This window comes from Nerophis lumbriciformis, linkage group LG14 (assembly GCF_033978685.3).
Source record: "Nerophis lumbriciformis linkage group LG14, RoL_Nlum_v2.1, whole genome shotgun sequence".
NCBI classification, from domain to species: Eukaryota; Metazoa; Chordata; class Actinopteri; order Syngnathiformes; family Syngnathidae; genus Nerophis; species Nerophis lumbriciformis.
In genome coordinates, this window is record NC_084561.2 from 15,904,149 (window position 1) to 15,919,388 (window position 15,240).

The 15,240-nt window shown below is 38.9% G+C and overlaps 1 protein-coding gene across 1 annotated transcript in view; it reads right to left on the reverse strand.

Moving 5' to 3' along the window:
• ptprsa (protein tyrosine phosphatase receptor type Sa) overlaps nucleotides 1-15,240 on the reverse strand; it is a 476,646-nt gene that overhangs the window by 151,473 nt on the left and 309,933 nt on the right. Inside the window, exons 14-17 of the mRNA XM_072914629.1 lie at nucleotides 13,061-13,087; nucleotides 12,054-12,171; nucleotides 1,160-1,753; nucleotides 106-200 (exon numbers count right to left, since the gene is read on the reverse strand). Of these exons, the coding sequence (XP_072770730.1) occupies nucleotides 106-200; nucleotides 1,160-1,753; nucleotides 12,054-12,171; nucleotides 13,061-13,087 (834 nt within the window). The remainder of the gene's footprint in view (nucleotides 1-105; nucleotides 201-1,159; nucleotides 1,754-12,053; nucleotides 12,172-13,060; nucleotides 13,088-15,240) is intronic.

Consider the following 15,240-nt stretch of genomic DNA (forward strand, 5'->3'; position numbering starts at 1 on the left):
CGATATTACATTTTAAAGCAAGCAATGCTTTAAAATGTAATATCCATAGTCGATAATGCAGATGAATCGTTGCAACTGATGTTATTTGATATTCATCAAACTCACCGTGCATTTGTATGGGGACCTGCTGTCAGAAAACTTCCAGGCAAGGACCACGGTGGTCTTGGTCGCCCACTTGATGGTAAAATTCTTCGGCACATCTGTAGATTTGGCAAATTGAACGAAAGAAAAAGAGCCTTTTTCAGTAAACTGCACATTTTCAACCTGTTAGAGATTCTGCAGATTAGTTCAAACAACAGAGTTGTCCATCCCCTGCAACGCTCCTCTGGTTTGGAGAGTGAGTGAAATTCGGTGAGCGGTTATTGGCTGTGAGAACGGTTAAGACACATAGCACGCAAGACTCATGGAGGACAAACCCATGGACTACAAAGGTGTGCCCACCGGCTAGCTCACATCCGTAGTGCCAACCAATCTCAAATACTTGTTTTTCTCCGTTGGTGGTGAAAAACGAGCAAACTCAAAGCCAAGTGTTCCTGCAGCTCGGCTACGTCTGGGTTGGCACTACTGACATGCTGCCAAGCGAGCATTAGGACAGACCCAAAACACAGCATGCTAACTGTCCTCTGCAGTGCATCTGGGGGGTACCATGCCACAGGCTGTCCTTCAAGAGGACACGGGAGAGTGGGTTGCAGAATTAGGGAGGAAAGCGAAACAAAGGGGGTTAGAAAGGGAGTCTTAAAACCCTCAAATCAAAATAAGGAGCCCAGCTTTTCATCCTGATCAAGGTTCTAACACTCATTGCGAACCCTACCTTTATCAAAACAATTGGGGGTGTGAGATGTCATTAGCTGCGTGAGTGTGCCTGAAAAAGGGCTGCAAGGATGACTGGAGGAGTGTCTGACCATAAAACACTTACCTTGCAGTTCTAGGCTGGTCCCCTTTCTCTCACAATGACTGACTATGACTTACTGAGTTACCTTGTTGGGGTTAGTGAAGTGAGTATCCGACGGAAAACATTTCAATACTACTATTCTCTTTCCTTGAGGAAGAAGAGTGCAGGTGGTTTGAAGGTGGGTGTGGTAGTTTTTGTTTTGTGAGCTTGCAAAAAACTCCCAACCCCCTGGCAACTGGGTTCGGGAAAGAAACAGGCAAACCCTACCTGTTGGATCATTGGCCACCGTCCGATACTGGATAGGTGGGCTGTAGGGCCCGGGACCTACAATGGTGTGCGCGCGCATTTTCACATCGTAAGCAGAGTTTGGTTTGAGGCTGTTGAGGACGAAGCTGGACAGGTTGGGGGGTACTCGGAGCTCCTGCTGTGCTTCTCTACTGCCAGTTTCCTTGAAGGCCAAAGTGTACTCGGTGATTACGCCGTTCCTCTCGGCCAGCACCGGCGGTGACCAGGACAGCTGCACGGAGCAACACGTCACATTGGAGCCTTCGTTCATTTGAGGGTAACCACCTGGTATATGCTCAGGCACTCGGAGTTCCACACCGGCTTCCTCCCCGAACCCCCCCCGGCTTTTGGCGGACAGTTTGAACTGGTAGGTGGCCCCGCGGTGAATGTTGCCCACAGAGTACTGTCGTTCCTGGGGGGAAAACTCTAGCGTGGCCATAGGTGAGACGTCTTTCCGACCAAACTGGAGCCTGTAACCTTGAAGGTCCATGCCGACTTTTAGATCGGGGGGGTGCCAGCGAACCAGTGCAGATGTTTCCGACTCCTGAGTCACTGACAAAATGGGCGGAGCAGGCACTGTAGGCGAAAACAAACATACTCTCATTAATTATGACCTTTATGTGGAGAAGAAGCAGTTTTCAGGCTTCACAGACTCGTACAATAATATGCCCACAAATCATAATTAACAGGGATGTCCAGATAAATATTTTCGGCCTCAGATCCCGATCCGATGTTTCGGCTTTAGATCCGATCTGATCTCGAATCCTGAATGATAATATAAGCAGCTACAATATAATACAACACAAAATACATTATCAATATGTAATTCAGTATGTCCAGATCATAATGTTTGGCCTCCGATTCTGATCCGATGTTTTGGCCTCTTGTCCCAATCCGATTTCGAGTCCCGATCCGATACTTTGACAATACATCACGTACCAGAGTTTGAGGATCTCAAACTCTGGTACGTGACAATACATCACGTACCAGAGTTTGAGGATCTCAAACTCTGGTACGTCTACCACTAGTGGTAAGCGGGCTCCATCTTGTGGTACGCAAAATCATCACTTGATTAAAGTACAGTGTTTTATTTTCCTATATTCAAACGTTACAGTGGCCAATATACATACAAATATATATACATACATACCGTATTTTTCGGACTACAAGTCGCAGTTTTTTTCATAGTTTATGAAAGTTGCATAATGTTTTTTTCCTTCTTTATTATGCATTTTCGGTAGGTGCGACTTATACTCCGGTGCGACTTATACTCCGAAAAATACGGTACATACATATATATACATACAGGTACATATATAAACATATATATACATACATATATATACATACATATATATACATATATATATATATATATATATATATATATATATATATATATATATATATATATATATATATATATATATATATATATATATATATATACTTACATACATACATACATATATATATATATATACTTACATACATACATATATATATATACTTACATACATACATATATATACATACATATATATATACTTACTTACATACATATATATATATATACTTACATACATACATATATATATATATACACTTACATATATACATATATATTTATATATATATATATTTATATACATATATATAAATATATATATATAAATATATATATATATATATATATATATATATATATATATGCATATAAATATATATATATAAATATATATGTATATATGTAAGTAATATATATATATATATATACTGTATATATATATATATATATATATATATATATATATATATATATATATATATATATATATATATATATATATATATATATATATATATATATATATATATATATATATATATGTTTCCTTAATTAACTGTAAATAACTTCACCACTTTAGTCATATTTTTTGCGCTTAAGAAACTTTTGTATGACTTCAGCTCCAGGCTTTTTATGTTTGTTTGAGATCGTCATTATTGCAACACCTGTTGAGTACTACTGCGGCTCATACAGACCCCAGCTAAGAAAAATATATATTTGGCCCCGCTCTAAGGGGCGCTTGCGTCCCTATGGTTAAGAAACACTGGTCTAAACTACATTTAGACCTCACACTTTATTTATGTGAAATTATTGTGATACTTTTTTAATCAAACTTGAGTCTAACTTGATGCGTGTTTTGTACTAAAACAAACTTTTGGCAAACAAATGATGTTTTTCGTGCAACATAACACATTTAACCTAACTTTGCATATGTTCCTGGCACCTGACATTCATTAATTGACATTTTACATGCGCTTATTGACGCAAAACAAGGCAGCTTGTGATCTGAGTAAAGGGAGGGGTGGCTGTGCAGGTTGTTGAAGTGTCCTATTTTTTTTTCCACATTGCTTTATAATCACATTCACTCATAGAAAACAATGCAATTTGTCTGCTTTTATAAAGTGATACAATTATATTTAGCCCTCCACAATATTTTATTTTCTCACGGGTATGTGGGTAACCACTGGCATATTGTTATCTGATATAGGCTCCAGTTCACCTGTGGCCCTGGTAAGGACAAGTAGTATAGAAAACGGATGGTTGGACTGTGTTATCTTAAACACATCTAAACATACATTTCCCTACCTTCCTTTTTTCCCTGCATCACATGGAAGCAGATCTAAGTCTTATGTTACCAACCCAGCAGGGCAGTGTTCCATAATTAGAGCGGAATTGTGTAATTTGGAGAAGCTATCAAGGCTTTGAGCCTGTGTACATGTGCCTGCATATAGTATGAATTCAAATTCCTTCAAAGTAAACATCTTTCCCCTCATATTATTCATTTCCGTTTGCTAATGGTCTACAATCTGCTGGACCAAGATGGAGATGATGTCTGATGATGATCGCTGCCGGTAATGGAAGGGTGGTGGGGGGGGGGGGGGGGGGGGGGGGGGGGGAGTGGAGTGTCGGGTGGGACGAATGCTTCCAATACGAGGCGTCTACATGCTAAAGCTCAGCTTGATGTCATCTAAAAAACCACTCTGCCTTCATGCTCACCCCTAATTAGGGAAATGAAATCAGATTGAATGCTAATGTGTGAATGTGTGTGACAGATTGCTTCCAAAGAATCTATGCTTCCCTTCTAACCTCACCCAAACGCTGAATTTCCCCTTTAAGTATAGGGCAAGTAACCTAAAATATGATATATTGTATATACCGTATTTTTCGGAGTATAAGTCGCACCGGAGTATAAGTCGCACCTGCCGAAAATGCATAATAAAGAAGGAAAAAAACATATAAGTCGCATTTTTGGGGGAAATTTATTTGATAAAACCATAATATGTTACGCTAACATACCAGGCACGTTCTCAGTTGGTTATTTATGCGTCATATAACGTACACTTATTCAGCCTGTTGTCCACTATTCTTTATTTATTTTAAATTGCCTTTCAAATGTCTATTCTTGGTGTTGGGTTTTATCAAATAAATTTCCCCCAAAAATGCGACTTATATATGTTTTTTTCCTTCTTTATTAGGCATTTTCGGCCGGTGCGACTTATACTCCGGAGCGACTTATACTCCGAACAATACGGTACATAATAATATTTTCTGTTATAGACCAAAAAACTATGTGAATACAATTGTTTGTTGTACATTGATCTATATTTCTTAAACGTTAATGGGGATACAATGTTATGCAGAGGTGTACTTATAACAATTTTATAGACCCAATTATACTATACTATTATACCATAGAGAGTGTGTGGGGGGGGTCATGTTTTCTTCTTCTTAGGGGGCGTAACAGAAAATAATTGAGAAGTACTGCATGAAATAACAATCTGATGCCTGGTATTAAGTGTGTGGTGTTTGAAACAGACGGCAAAAACAGAGGGCTAAAAAAAAAAGGAGATGAGGAAGGTGACATCGGACAAAGAGCAATCTTCTCCGAAGACAAATACCGGAGGTAGGAATAAATATTTGTTTGTGTGTTAGTGTGTGTTGTGTACATGAATAATCTGGGCTTCTTAGGGACCTTATTCCTCCCTCGGTGGTCATCGATCCACTCTCCCTTCTTCAACCCCTCGCAATAATCATCTTCTATTCTCCACCCTTTGCAATTCGGGTTCTCCTCTTTGCTTCAATCCCTTTTTGTGGTCCTGCTGGCACGTTTCCCATCAAGCCACAGTATTAACTGTTGACACTCACTCAGCCTGATTGAGAAAGTAGGGCTCACAAGGCAACAAATGGGGCGTTATTACACCGACTCGTAGTCGCCGAAATACATCATCTACGCACCCTGGAGGTAAGATTTGCTGGCCCAGAGCTCCTTGACCAAATAACACCGAGAGCTTTTACCCTTGACATCTCACATAGACAGTCTTAAGGCTACACTGTTGCTGGACGCCCAACACGCATACATTAAGGGTGAAGTGTATATACATTTTGTTACCTTGAAAAGGTCAAGACTTATCCATCACTCTCCCATCTTCATCTCCATCTGCTTTTAAATTAGTGTGTCTACTGCAGAAGGTTCACGGAGGGGTTTAATTTGAAATGTAAGAAATGTCAAGGAGGAGAATGTGAAGCCCATTTTGAGCATGAACTTAAGAAAACATTGTAATGTTTTGTCATGCATTTCAAAACATCGGCCAAAACCATTGTGACATCATATAAATAGGATGAATTAAAACCGCATCAATAAAACCCTTCAAGTCTGTCTCAGAAAATTAGAATATTGTGATAAAGTTCTTTATTTTCTGTAATGCAATTAAAAAAACAAAAATGGTCATACATTCTGGATTCATTGCACATCAACTGAAATATTGCAAGCATTTTATTATTTTAATATTACTGATTATGGCATACAATTTAAGAAAACTCAAAAATCCCATCTCAAAAAATTAGAATACTTCCTCAGACCAAGTAAAAAAAAAAAAGATTTATAACAGCAAAACAAAATCAAACATTTGAAAATGTCAATTAATGCACTCAATCCTTTTGCACGGATTCTGCATCAATGCGGCGTAGCATGGAGGCAATCAGCCTGTGGCATTGCTGAGGTGTTATGGATGTCCAGGATGCTTCAATAGCAGCCTTTAGCTCATTTGCATTCTGGTGTCTGGTGTATTTCAGCTTCTTCTTCAAAATACCCCACAAATTCTCTATGGGGTTCAGGTCAGGGGAGTTGGCCGGCCCAGTCGAGGACAGTAATGCCATGGTCAGTACACCAGTTACTGGTGGTTTTGGCACTGTGGGCAGATGCCAGATCATGCTGGAAAATGAAATCATCATCTCCATTTCAACAGATGGAAGCATGAAGTGCTCTAAAATCTCTAGAAGCGTCTGACTTGGGCTATGGAAAAGAAGCACTGGACAGTTGCAGAGTGGTCCAGAGTTCTGTTTTCAGACGAAAGCAAGTTTTGTATTTCATTTGGAAGTCAAGGCGCTAGAGGCTGGAGGAAGGTTGGAGAGGAGCAAAATCCAAGTTGCTTGAAATCCAGTGTGAAGTTCCCACAGTCAGCAATGGTTTGGGGAGCCATGTCAGCTGCTGGTGTTGGTCCACTGTGTTTCATCAAGTCCAGAGTCAATGCAGCTTTGTACCAAGAGATGTTAGAGCACTACATGCTTACATCTGTTGAAAAGCTCTATGGAGATGATGATTTCATTTACCAGCATGATCTGGCACCTGCCCACAGTGCTAAAACCACCAGTAACTGGTGGACTTTATCACAATATTCTAATTTTCCGAGACAGTCCTGTATAGTGTGAGTCATTACAAATAAATAGTTAGGACTTTGGCACCAAGCACTCAGACTAGATCTGTCCAAGCTAAGTCTATGAGCATGAACTCGTGGTTTTTTTTTGGTCAAGAAAAAAATACAATCATGTGTGCTTATGGACTGTATCCCTGCAGACTGTATTGATCTATATTGATATACAATGTATGAACCAGAAATATTAATAACAGACAGAAACAACCCTTTTGTGCGAATGAGTGGGTTGGTGCACTAATTGTAAGTGTAACTTGTGTTTTTTATGTTGATTTAGTATTTAAAAAAAAAATTTAAAAAACATTTTAAAACATTTTTATTTTTTTATTTCTTATGGCAGTCGATCCACGGACCGGTACTGGGCCGCGGCCCGGTGGTTGGGGGACCACTGATATATACAATATATAACAATTACCATGTACAATATTACAGTATATGTAACAGCTGCAGCATAAAATAGAGAGTAGATCCAGCAGAAAATAGACATTATAAACAAAAAGAGGTTATATTAGTTTTTTTGTGTAATGTTTATGCCCGGAATGTGACAACTACCGTATTTTTTGGAATATAAGTCGCACCGGAGTATAAGTCACATTTCTGGGGGAAATGTATTTGATAAAACCCAACACCAAGAATATACATTTGAAAGGCAATTTAAAATAAATAAAGAATAGTGAACAACAGGCTGAATAAGTGTACGTTATATGAGGCATAAATAACCAACTGAGAACGTGCCTGGTATGTTAACGTAACATATTATGGTAAGAGTCATTCAAATAACTATAACATATAGAACATGCTATACGTTTACCAAACAATCTGTCACTCCTAATCGCTAAATCCCATGAAATCTTATGCGTCAATTCCAGGGGTCACCAACCTTTTTGAAACCAAGAGCTACTTCTTGGGTACTGATTAATGCGAAGGGCTACCAGTTTGATACACACTTAAAAAAATGAAAATTAAATTTTGAAATATAGTTTATCTTCAATTTCGACTCTTTAAAATTCAAAATTCAACCGAAAAAAAGAAGAGAAAAACTAGCTAATTCGAATCTTTTTGAAAAAATAAAAAAAATAATTTATGGAACATCATTAGTAATTTTTCCTGATTAAGATTAATTTTAGAATTTTGATGACATGTTTTAAATAGGTTAAAATCCAATCTGCACTTTGTTAGAATACATAACAAATTGGACCAAGCTATATTTCTAACAAAGACAAATCATTATTTCTTCTAGATTTTCAAGAACAACAATTTTAAAAGAAATTCAAAAGACTTTGAAATAAGATTTTAATTTGATTCTACAGATTTTCTAGATTTGCCAGAATACATTTTTTGAATTTTAATCATAACAAGTTTGAAGAAATATTTCACAAATATTCTTCGTCGAAAAAACAGAAGCTAAAATGAAGAATTAAATTTAAATGTTTTTATTATTCTTTACAATAAAACAAATTAAATTACTTGAACATTGATTTAAATTGTCAGGAAAGAAGAGGAAGGAATTTAAAAGGTAAAAAGGTATATGTGTTTAAAAATCCTAAAATCATTTTTAAGGTTGTATTTTTTCTCTAAAATTGTCTTTCTGAAAGTTATAAGAAGCAAAGTAAAAAAAATAATGAATTTATTTAAACAAGTGAAGACCAAGTCTTTAAAATATTTTCTTGGATTTTCAAATTCTATTTGAGTTTTGTCTCTCTTAGAATTAAAAATGTCGAGCAAAGCGAGACCAGCTTGCTAGTAAATAAATAACATTTAAAAAAAAATAGAGGCAGCTCACTGGTAAGTGCTGCTATTTGAGCTATTTTTAGAACAGGCCAGCGGGTTACTCATCTGGTCCTTACGGGCGACCTGGTGCCCGCGGGCACCGCGTTGGTGACCCCTGGTCTCATCTCTTACGTGAATGAGCAAATAATATCATTTGATATTTTATGGTAATGTGTTATTTTACACATAAGTCGCTCCTGAGTATAAGTCGCACCACCGGCCAAACTATGAAAAAAACTGCGACTTATAGTCCGAAAAATACGGTATGTCTTTAGGATGTGTCCGGGGTCGATAAAAATAATCAAACAGTAGTCGCCCAGCACATGTTTGCAGCTTCTCCGGGTTCCTGCATTTAACGCACACTTTTAAGTTAACTGAACAAAAAAAAAATCAGGACGTTCCTTCATGATTGATTGATGAGTTAACTGGGGTGTCAATTTCACGTCCGCTTCCTGCACTCAACATTGATGTTAAGTGCATCTACATCGCAATTATTGCACGGGCAGCCCTCAACAATCATTTCACATGGTGCAACATTGGCTTGGCGACAGAGATTACTGAGCAGCGATATTTATTCCAACCATTAACTGCTATGAGTAACAGCGTATTTCCTGCCAGAAAAACTCGCAAAAACATTAATCAAGGTTTTTTTTGTCCTGCGATTGACTGAGATCAGTCCAGGATGTACCGCACTTCTCACCCAATCTTAGCTGGGATAGGCTCCGGCTTACCTGTGACCCAAATAAAAACAAGCAATATAGAAAACAGATGGTTGGATGTTTTTTTTTTTAATTATTGTCGGGACAAGCGGTAGAAAATGTATGTATGGATGGATGTTGTATTTACCCTAATTAACAAAGGAAATTATGCTTGTATGCCATATCAGAGGGACATATTTTGGAGTAAAATGATAATAGTTTCAATGATTGTGTTCATTTGACACTTCATGGTCATATTCAAGCCGAGCCCACATTAATGCAAGTTAGAGTTTTTAATTTTATCGTTTCCTGCTCTCTTAGTGCCTCTGGTAATGACTATCATCAAGCATCTGACTGACTAAAAAGTCCATAAGATTAGGGCATTTAGTGCCACCTGTTGTTTTGGCATACATTTGACAAAATGCAATTCCAGCTTTATTTGGACAGACAGATACTAGAGAAAATATTGTCTCGCCTCAAGCGTGCATATGTCTGCTTTTAGCACAAACATTTGAAAATTCATGAATCGCAAGGTCGCATGTGTTGTTTAAATGCATCTAAACATTGAAATATCCTACAAAGAAAGAGAAATGACACAAATGAAGATCCTACGATTTAACTATTTTTGGTTTATCTATGTTTTATCTACAAAACCCAAACCCAGAGAAGTTGGCACGTTGTGTAATTCGTAAAAATAAAAACAGAATACAATAATATGCAAATCCTTTTCAACTTATATTTAATCGAATAGACTGCAAAGACAAAATATTTAATGTTCGAAGAAACTACATTTTTTTTGGCAAATAATCAATAACTTCGAATTTAATGGCAGCAACACATTGCAAAAAAGTTGGTACAGGGGCATTTTTACCACTGTGTAACATGGCCTTTCCTTTTAACAACACTCAGTAAACATTTGGGAACTGAGGAGACCAATTTTTGAAGCTTCTCAGGTGGAATTATTTCCCATTCTTGCTTGATGTACAGCTTAAGCTGTTCAACAGTCCGTTGTGGTATTTTAGGCTTCATAATGCGCCACACATTTTCAATGGGAGACAGGTCTGGACTACAGGGAGGCCAGTCTAGTACTCGCACTCGTTTACTATGAAGCCACGCTGTTGTAACACGTGGCTTGGCATTGTCTTGCTAAAAATAAGCAGGGGCGTCCTTGATAATGTTGCATGGATGGCAACACATGTTGCTCCAAAACCTGTATGTACCTTTCAGCATTAATGGTGCCTTCACAGATGTGTAAGTTACCCATATCTTGGGCACTAATACACCCCCATACCATCACAGGTGCTGGCTTTTCAACTTTGCGCCTATAACAATCCGGATGGTTCTTTTCCTCTTTGGTCCGAAGGACACAACGTCCACAGTTTCCAAAAATATTTTGAATTGTGGACTCGTCAGACCACAGAACACTTTTCTACTTTGCATCAGTCCATCTTGGATGAGCTCAGGCCCAGCGAAGCCGACTGCATTTCTGGGTGTGGTTGATAAACGGTTTTCGCCTTGCATAGGAGAGTTTTAACTTACAGATGTAGCGACCAACTGTAGTTACTGACAGTGGGTTTCTGAAGTGTTCCTGAGCCCATGTGGTGATATCCTTTACACACTGATGTCGCTTGTTGATGCAGTACAGCCTGAGGGATTGAAGGTCACGGGCTTAGCTGCTTACGTGCAGTGATTTCTCCAGATTCTCTGAACCCTTTGGTGATATTACGGAGCGTAGATGGTGAAATCCCTAAATTCCTTGCAATAGCTGGTTGAGAAAGGTTTTTCTTAAACTGTTCAACAATTTGCTCACGCATTTGTCGACAAAGTGGTGACCCTCGCCCCATCCTTGTTTGTGAATGACTGAGCATTTCATGGAATCTACTTTTATACCCAATCATGGCACCCACCTGTTCCCAATTTGCCTGTTCACCTGTGGGATGTTCCAAATAAGTGTTTGATGAGCATTCCTCAACTTTATCAGTATTTATTGACACCTTTCCCAACTTCTTTGTCGCGTGTTGCTGGCATCAAATTCTAAAGTTAATGATTATTTGCAAAAAAAAAAATCAAATATGCTGTCTTTGTAGCATATTCAACTGAATATGGGTTGAAAATGATTTGCAAATCATCGTATTCCGTTTATATTTACATCTAACACAATTTCCCAACTCATACGGAAACGGGGTTTGTACCTTTCAGTATTAATGGCGCCTTCACAGATGTGTAAGTTACCCATGCCTTGGGCACTAATACACCTCCATACCATCACAGATGCTGGCTTTTCAACTTTGCGCCCCAAAATTTGAAATGTGGACTCGTCAGACCACAGAACACTTTTCCACTTTGCATCAGTCCATCTTAAAAGAGCTCAGGCCCAGTAAAGCTGGCGGCGTTTCTGGGTGTTGTTGATAAATGTATATATATATATATATATATATATATATATATATATATATATATATATATATATATATATATATACATGGATAGATATACCGATATACCGGCCCCCCGACACATTTTTTCTCTAAGTTTGGCCCCCGCGAGTCAAAATAATTGCGCTTTGAGTGCCTTGAAGGTAGAAAAGCATATAAAGTATAATCCATAAATGCAAAAATTGCTGCACTGACCTGCACCTTTGGTCACAACCAGTTTGGGTTTGCTCCGTGCTCCATCGCCCTTGGTGGTGTATGCCGCCACCGTGATGGAGTAGGTGGTGTCCGGCTTCAATCCTCCAATAACCATTTCCTGAGACAGACATTGAACAATTCAGCAAAACATTAAAAACCTTTGCTTTTTCCGACAAACGTCATGCACCTCAAAAACAAGCAAACCAAAACAAAAACTCCTGGTTCTTCTCGCATTAAAGTGTTACACGTTCCCTTGGGTACTGGGGAAACGATCCATTCAGCAAAAACCTAACAGCTTCCAAGATGGTCCATGTAACCCTTGAGCAAAACTCCTGTCAATAATGTAACTTTGCAATAAATGCATCCTAGCCGTTTCCTAGGAGTTTTTAAATCTGCCATTAGGTTTCCTTTAGCGCTCTTGAAGGGGGAGGGGGGGACTTCTGATCAATTCTTATGCATCTTTCAAGAGGGAAGGTTTGGGTGAATGCAGAATAAGGTTTTTTAACAGGCTGCCTGGCAGACAAACGGGAGAAGTCAACAAAAGGAAATGAGCTTCAAGCACTGTGTTGCACTTTAGGTTGTATTAGCGCAATGCAGATGAACCAGGATTTTGGAAGTACACTTCAAATTAGGATAACAGAAAAAGAAATGCTTCTATATTCAAAACGGTCATGCATTGACATTCAGTATTCTCTCAAAATAACAATAAAAAATAAAAAAGGTGTACACACTAAAGGAGGAACAAACTTCTATTGGACTGCAGAGATTACATCAAAAACACAAGACACACAGCAATAGCATTCCAGGCACAATGGACAGTGGATAGCACATCAGCTCCTGACATGAGTGTTTTCTTCACTGGCAAAGCAATATTCTCACACTTTGAACCTCTGAGCAGAGCTGTTATCTAAACCCTACAAAAGGATTAAAGTACTTTTAACCAATCATGCCAGGCCGATGCAGTAGCCACCGTTACCTTTCCAGCGTCACAAAGCACTCGTACTCACATATTCAGCGATATCGTCCGTTTCCCACTAACAACACCCCGCCAAAGAGGAGAGTGCGGGTGAGATAGCATTTTTTTTTTTTTTTTGAAGGAGAGAACAGAAAAGGAAGGAATAGGATCGTGAGAGATGGGAGCATTCAAGGTTTGGGTGCAGAAGGTTGGTATCAGAAGCGGGTCAATGTTGTTTAAAGGGAAGCTGTTTAAGACCTATGTTGGGGATCATGTCTAACAATGTTATTTTAGTCTTAAATCATCCATAGGAAAAGCAAGAAGTGTTCTTAGAAGTATGAATGGTTACAGTGATGCAGTGGAACCTTGATCTATGAACCCTTCATTTTTGATTTACGAACCACGGACTGATTGATCGATATCCGGTGCTCATTCGGTCAGCAGAGTGTGTTCTAAGCCATTTACAGCCTTTGTATAGTTCAGGGGTCGGCAACCCACGGCTCCGGAGCCGCATGCAGCTCTTTGATCACTCCGATGCGGCTCAGCAATTTACTTGCCGAACCCCCCGATTTTCCCGGGAGACTTCCGGATTTCAATGCCTCTCGCAGAAAACACCCGGGATTAATATTCACCGATTTTCACCCTTACAGTTATAATAGGGGAGTGCCATGATGGTACAGCATTTGGCGCCCTCTACAATCTGTATTAACAGCATGCCAGCCCAACCACTTGTTATACAGTTTGCACCTTCTGCTTGCACACGCACGTGACAGCAAGGCATACTTTGTCAACGGCCACACAGGTTACACTGACGGTGACCATATAAAACAACTTAAACACTCTTACCAATAATGCGCCACAATTTAAACCAAAACCAAACAAGAATGACAAACACATTTCGGGAGAACATCTGCACCTTAACACAACATAACCCCCCCCCCGTGCGTCGGTTGAGGTGGGCGGGGTTTGGTAGCGGGGGGTGTATAATGTATCCCGGAAGAGTTAGGGCTGCATGGGATTCTGGGTATTTGTCCTGTTGTGTTTATGTTGTGTTACGTTGCAGATGTTCTCCCGAAATGTTTGTCATTCTTGTTTCGTGTGGATTCACAGTGTGGCGCATTATTAGTAAGAGTGTTAAAGTTTTTTTTATACCGCCACCGTCAGTGTAACCTGTGTGGTTGTTGACCAAGTATGCCTTGCTGTCACCTACGTGGACAAGCAGAAGCCCCATACAACGTGTAACCGATCAGGCACGCTGGTTGTAGTGGGTGCTATATGCTGTACCATCACGGCACGCATGACGCTGACAAGTAAAACCCGCGTGCCGCACCACCATTCAAATTCCATATTAAAGTGTGGGCATCGTGTCGGAGACCCCTGGTTTATACATAGCACAAAGCAAAAAAAAAACTATGTTTGTATGCAGTGTTATTTCATTTTAAATTTCAAAATTTTTTTGTGGCTCCCATTGTTTTCTATAATTTGTGGAACTGGTCAAAATGGCTCTTTGACTGGTAAAGGTTGCCGACCCCTGGTATAGTTCAATATGAGTCCAAAGAAAACAATGGACAAGCGATCCACAGTATTGTCGACACTGCCTTCCCGACCTTCCGCTGTACACAAAGGAGATTAACCGACAAGTGGATTTCATTATTTTATTCCTTAACATTTTAGCGACCGCGTTGTTAAAGGTAAGGAGTTTTGAGATTTCAAACTGTGAGTGCTCCACAGTGCTAGTGGCAGTGTATGCGCGTGTCGGCAGGGCTGCTGCAATCGAGGAATACATTTTGTTTGCTGTTGTTTTGCCTTTGTTATTAAATGGAAAGTTGATCCATCATCCCCATGTTATGTTTATTTGATATACATAACCGTATAGCAATTTCTACCGTGTTCAAACTGTACAAAATTTTACTAAAATATGGACTTTTGTCCGGCTGGAACTCATTATTCATGTTTACCTTGTTTTTAATGGAGAATTTCGCTTATTTTCTATTTATAAACCTTGTTCAACAAACAAAATAAATCGTAAATCGAGGTTCCACTGTATTTTGTCTGGGGACTGTAGGTCCTATCATTGTAATTTAAAGGGGAATTGCACTATTTTTGAAATTTTATTTTATATCATTGAAAATCCTAATTTAAGAGGAATACATTTTGTTTGCTGTTGTTTTGACTTTGTTATTAAATGGAATGTTGATCCATCATCTCCATGTTATGTTTGTTAGCAATTTC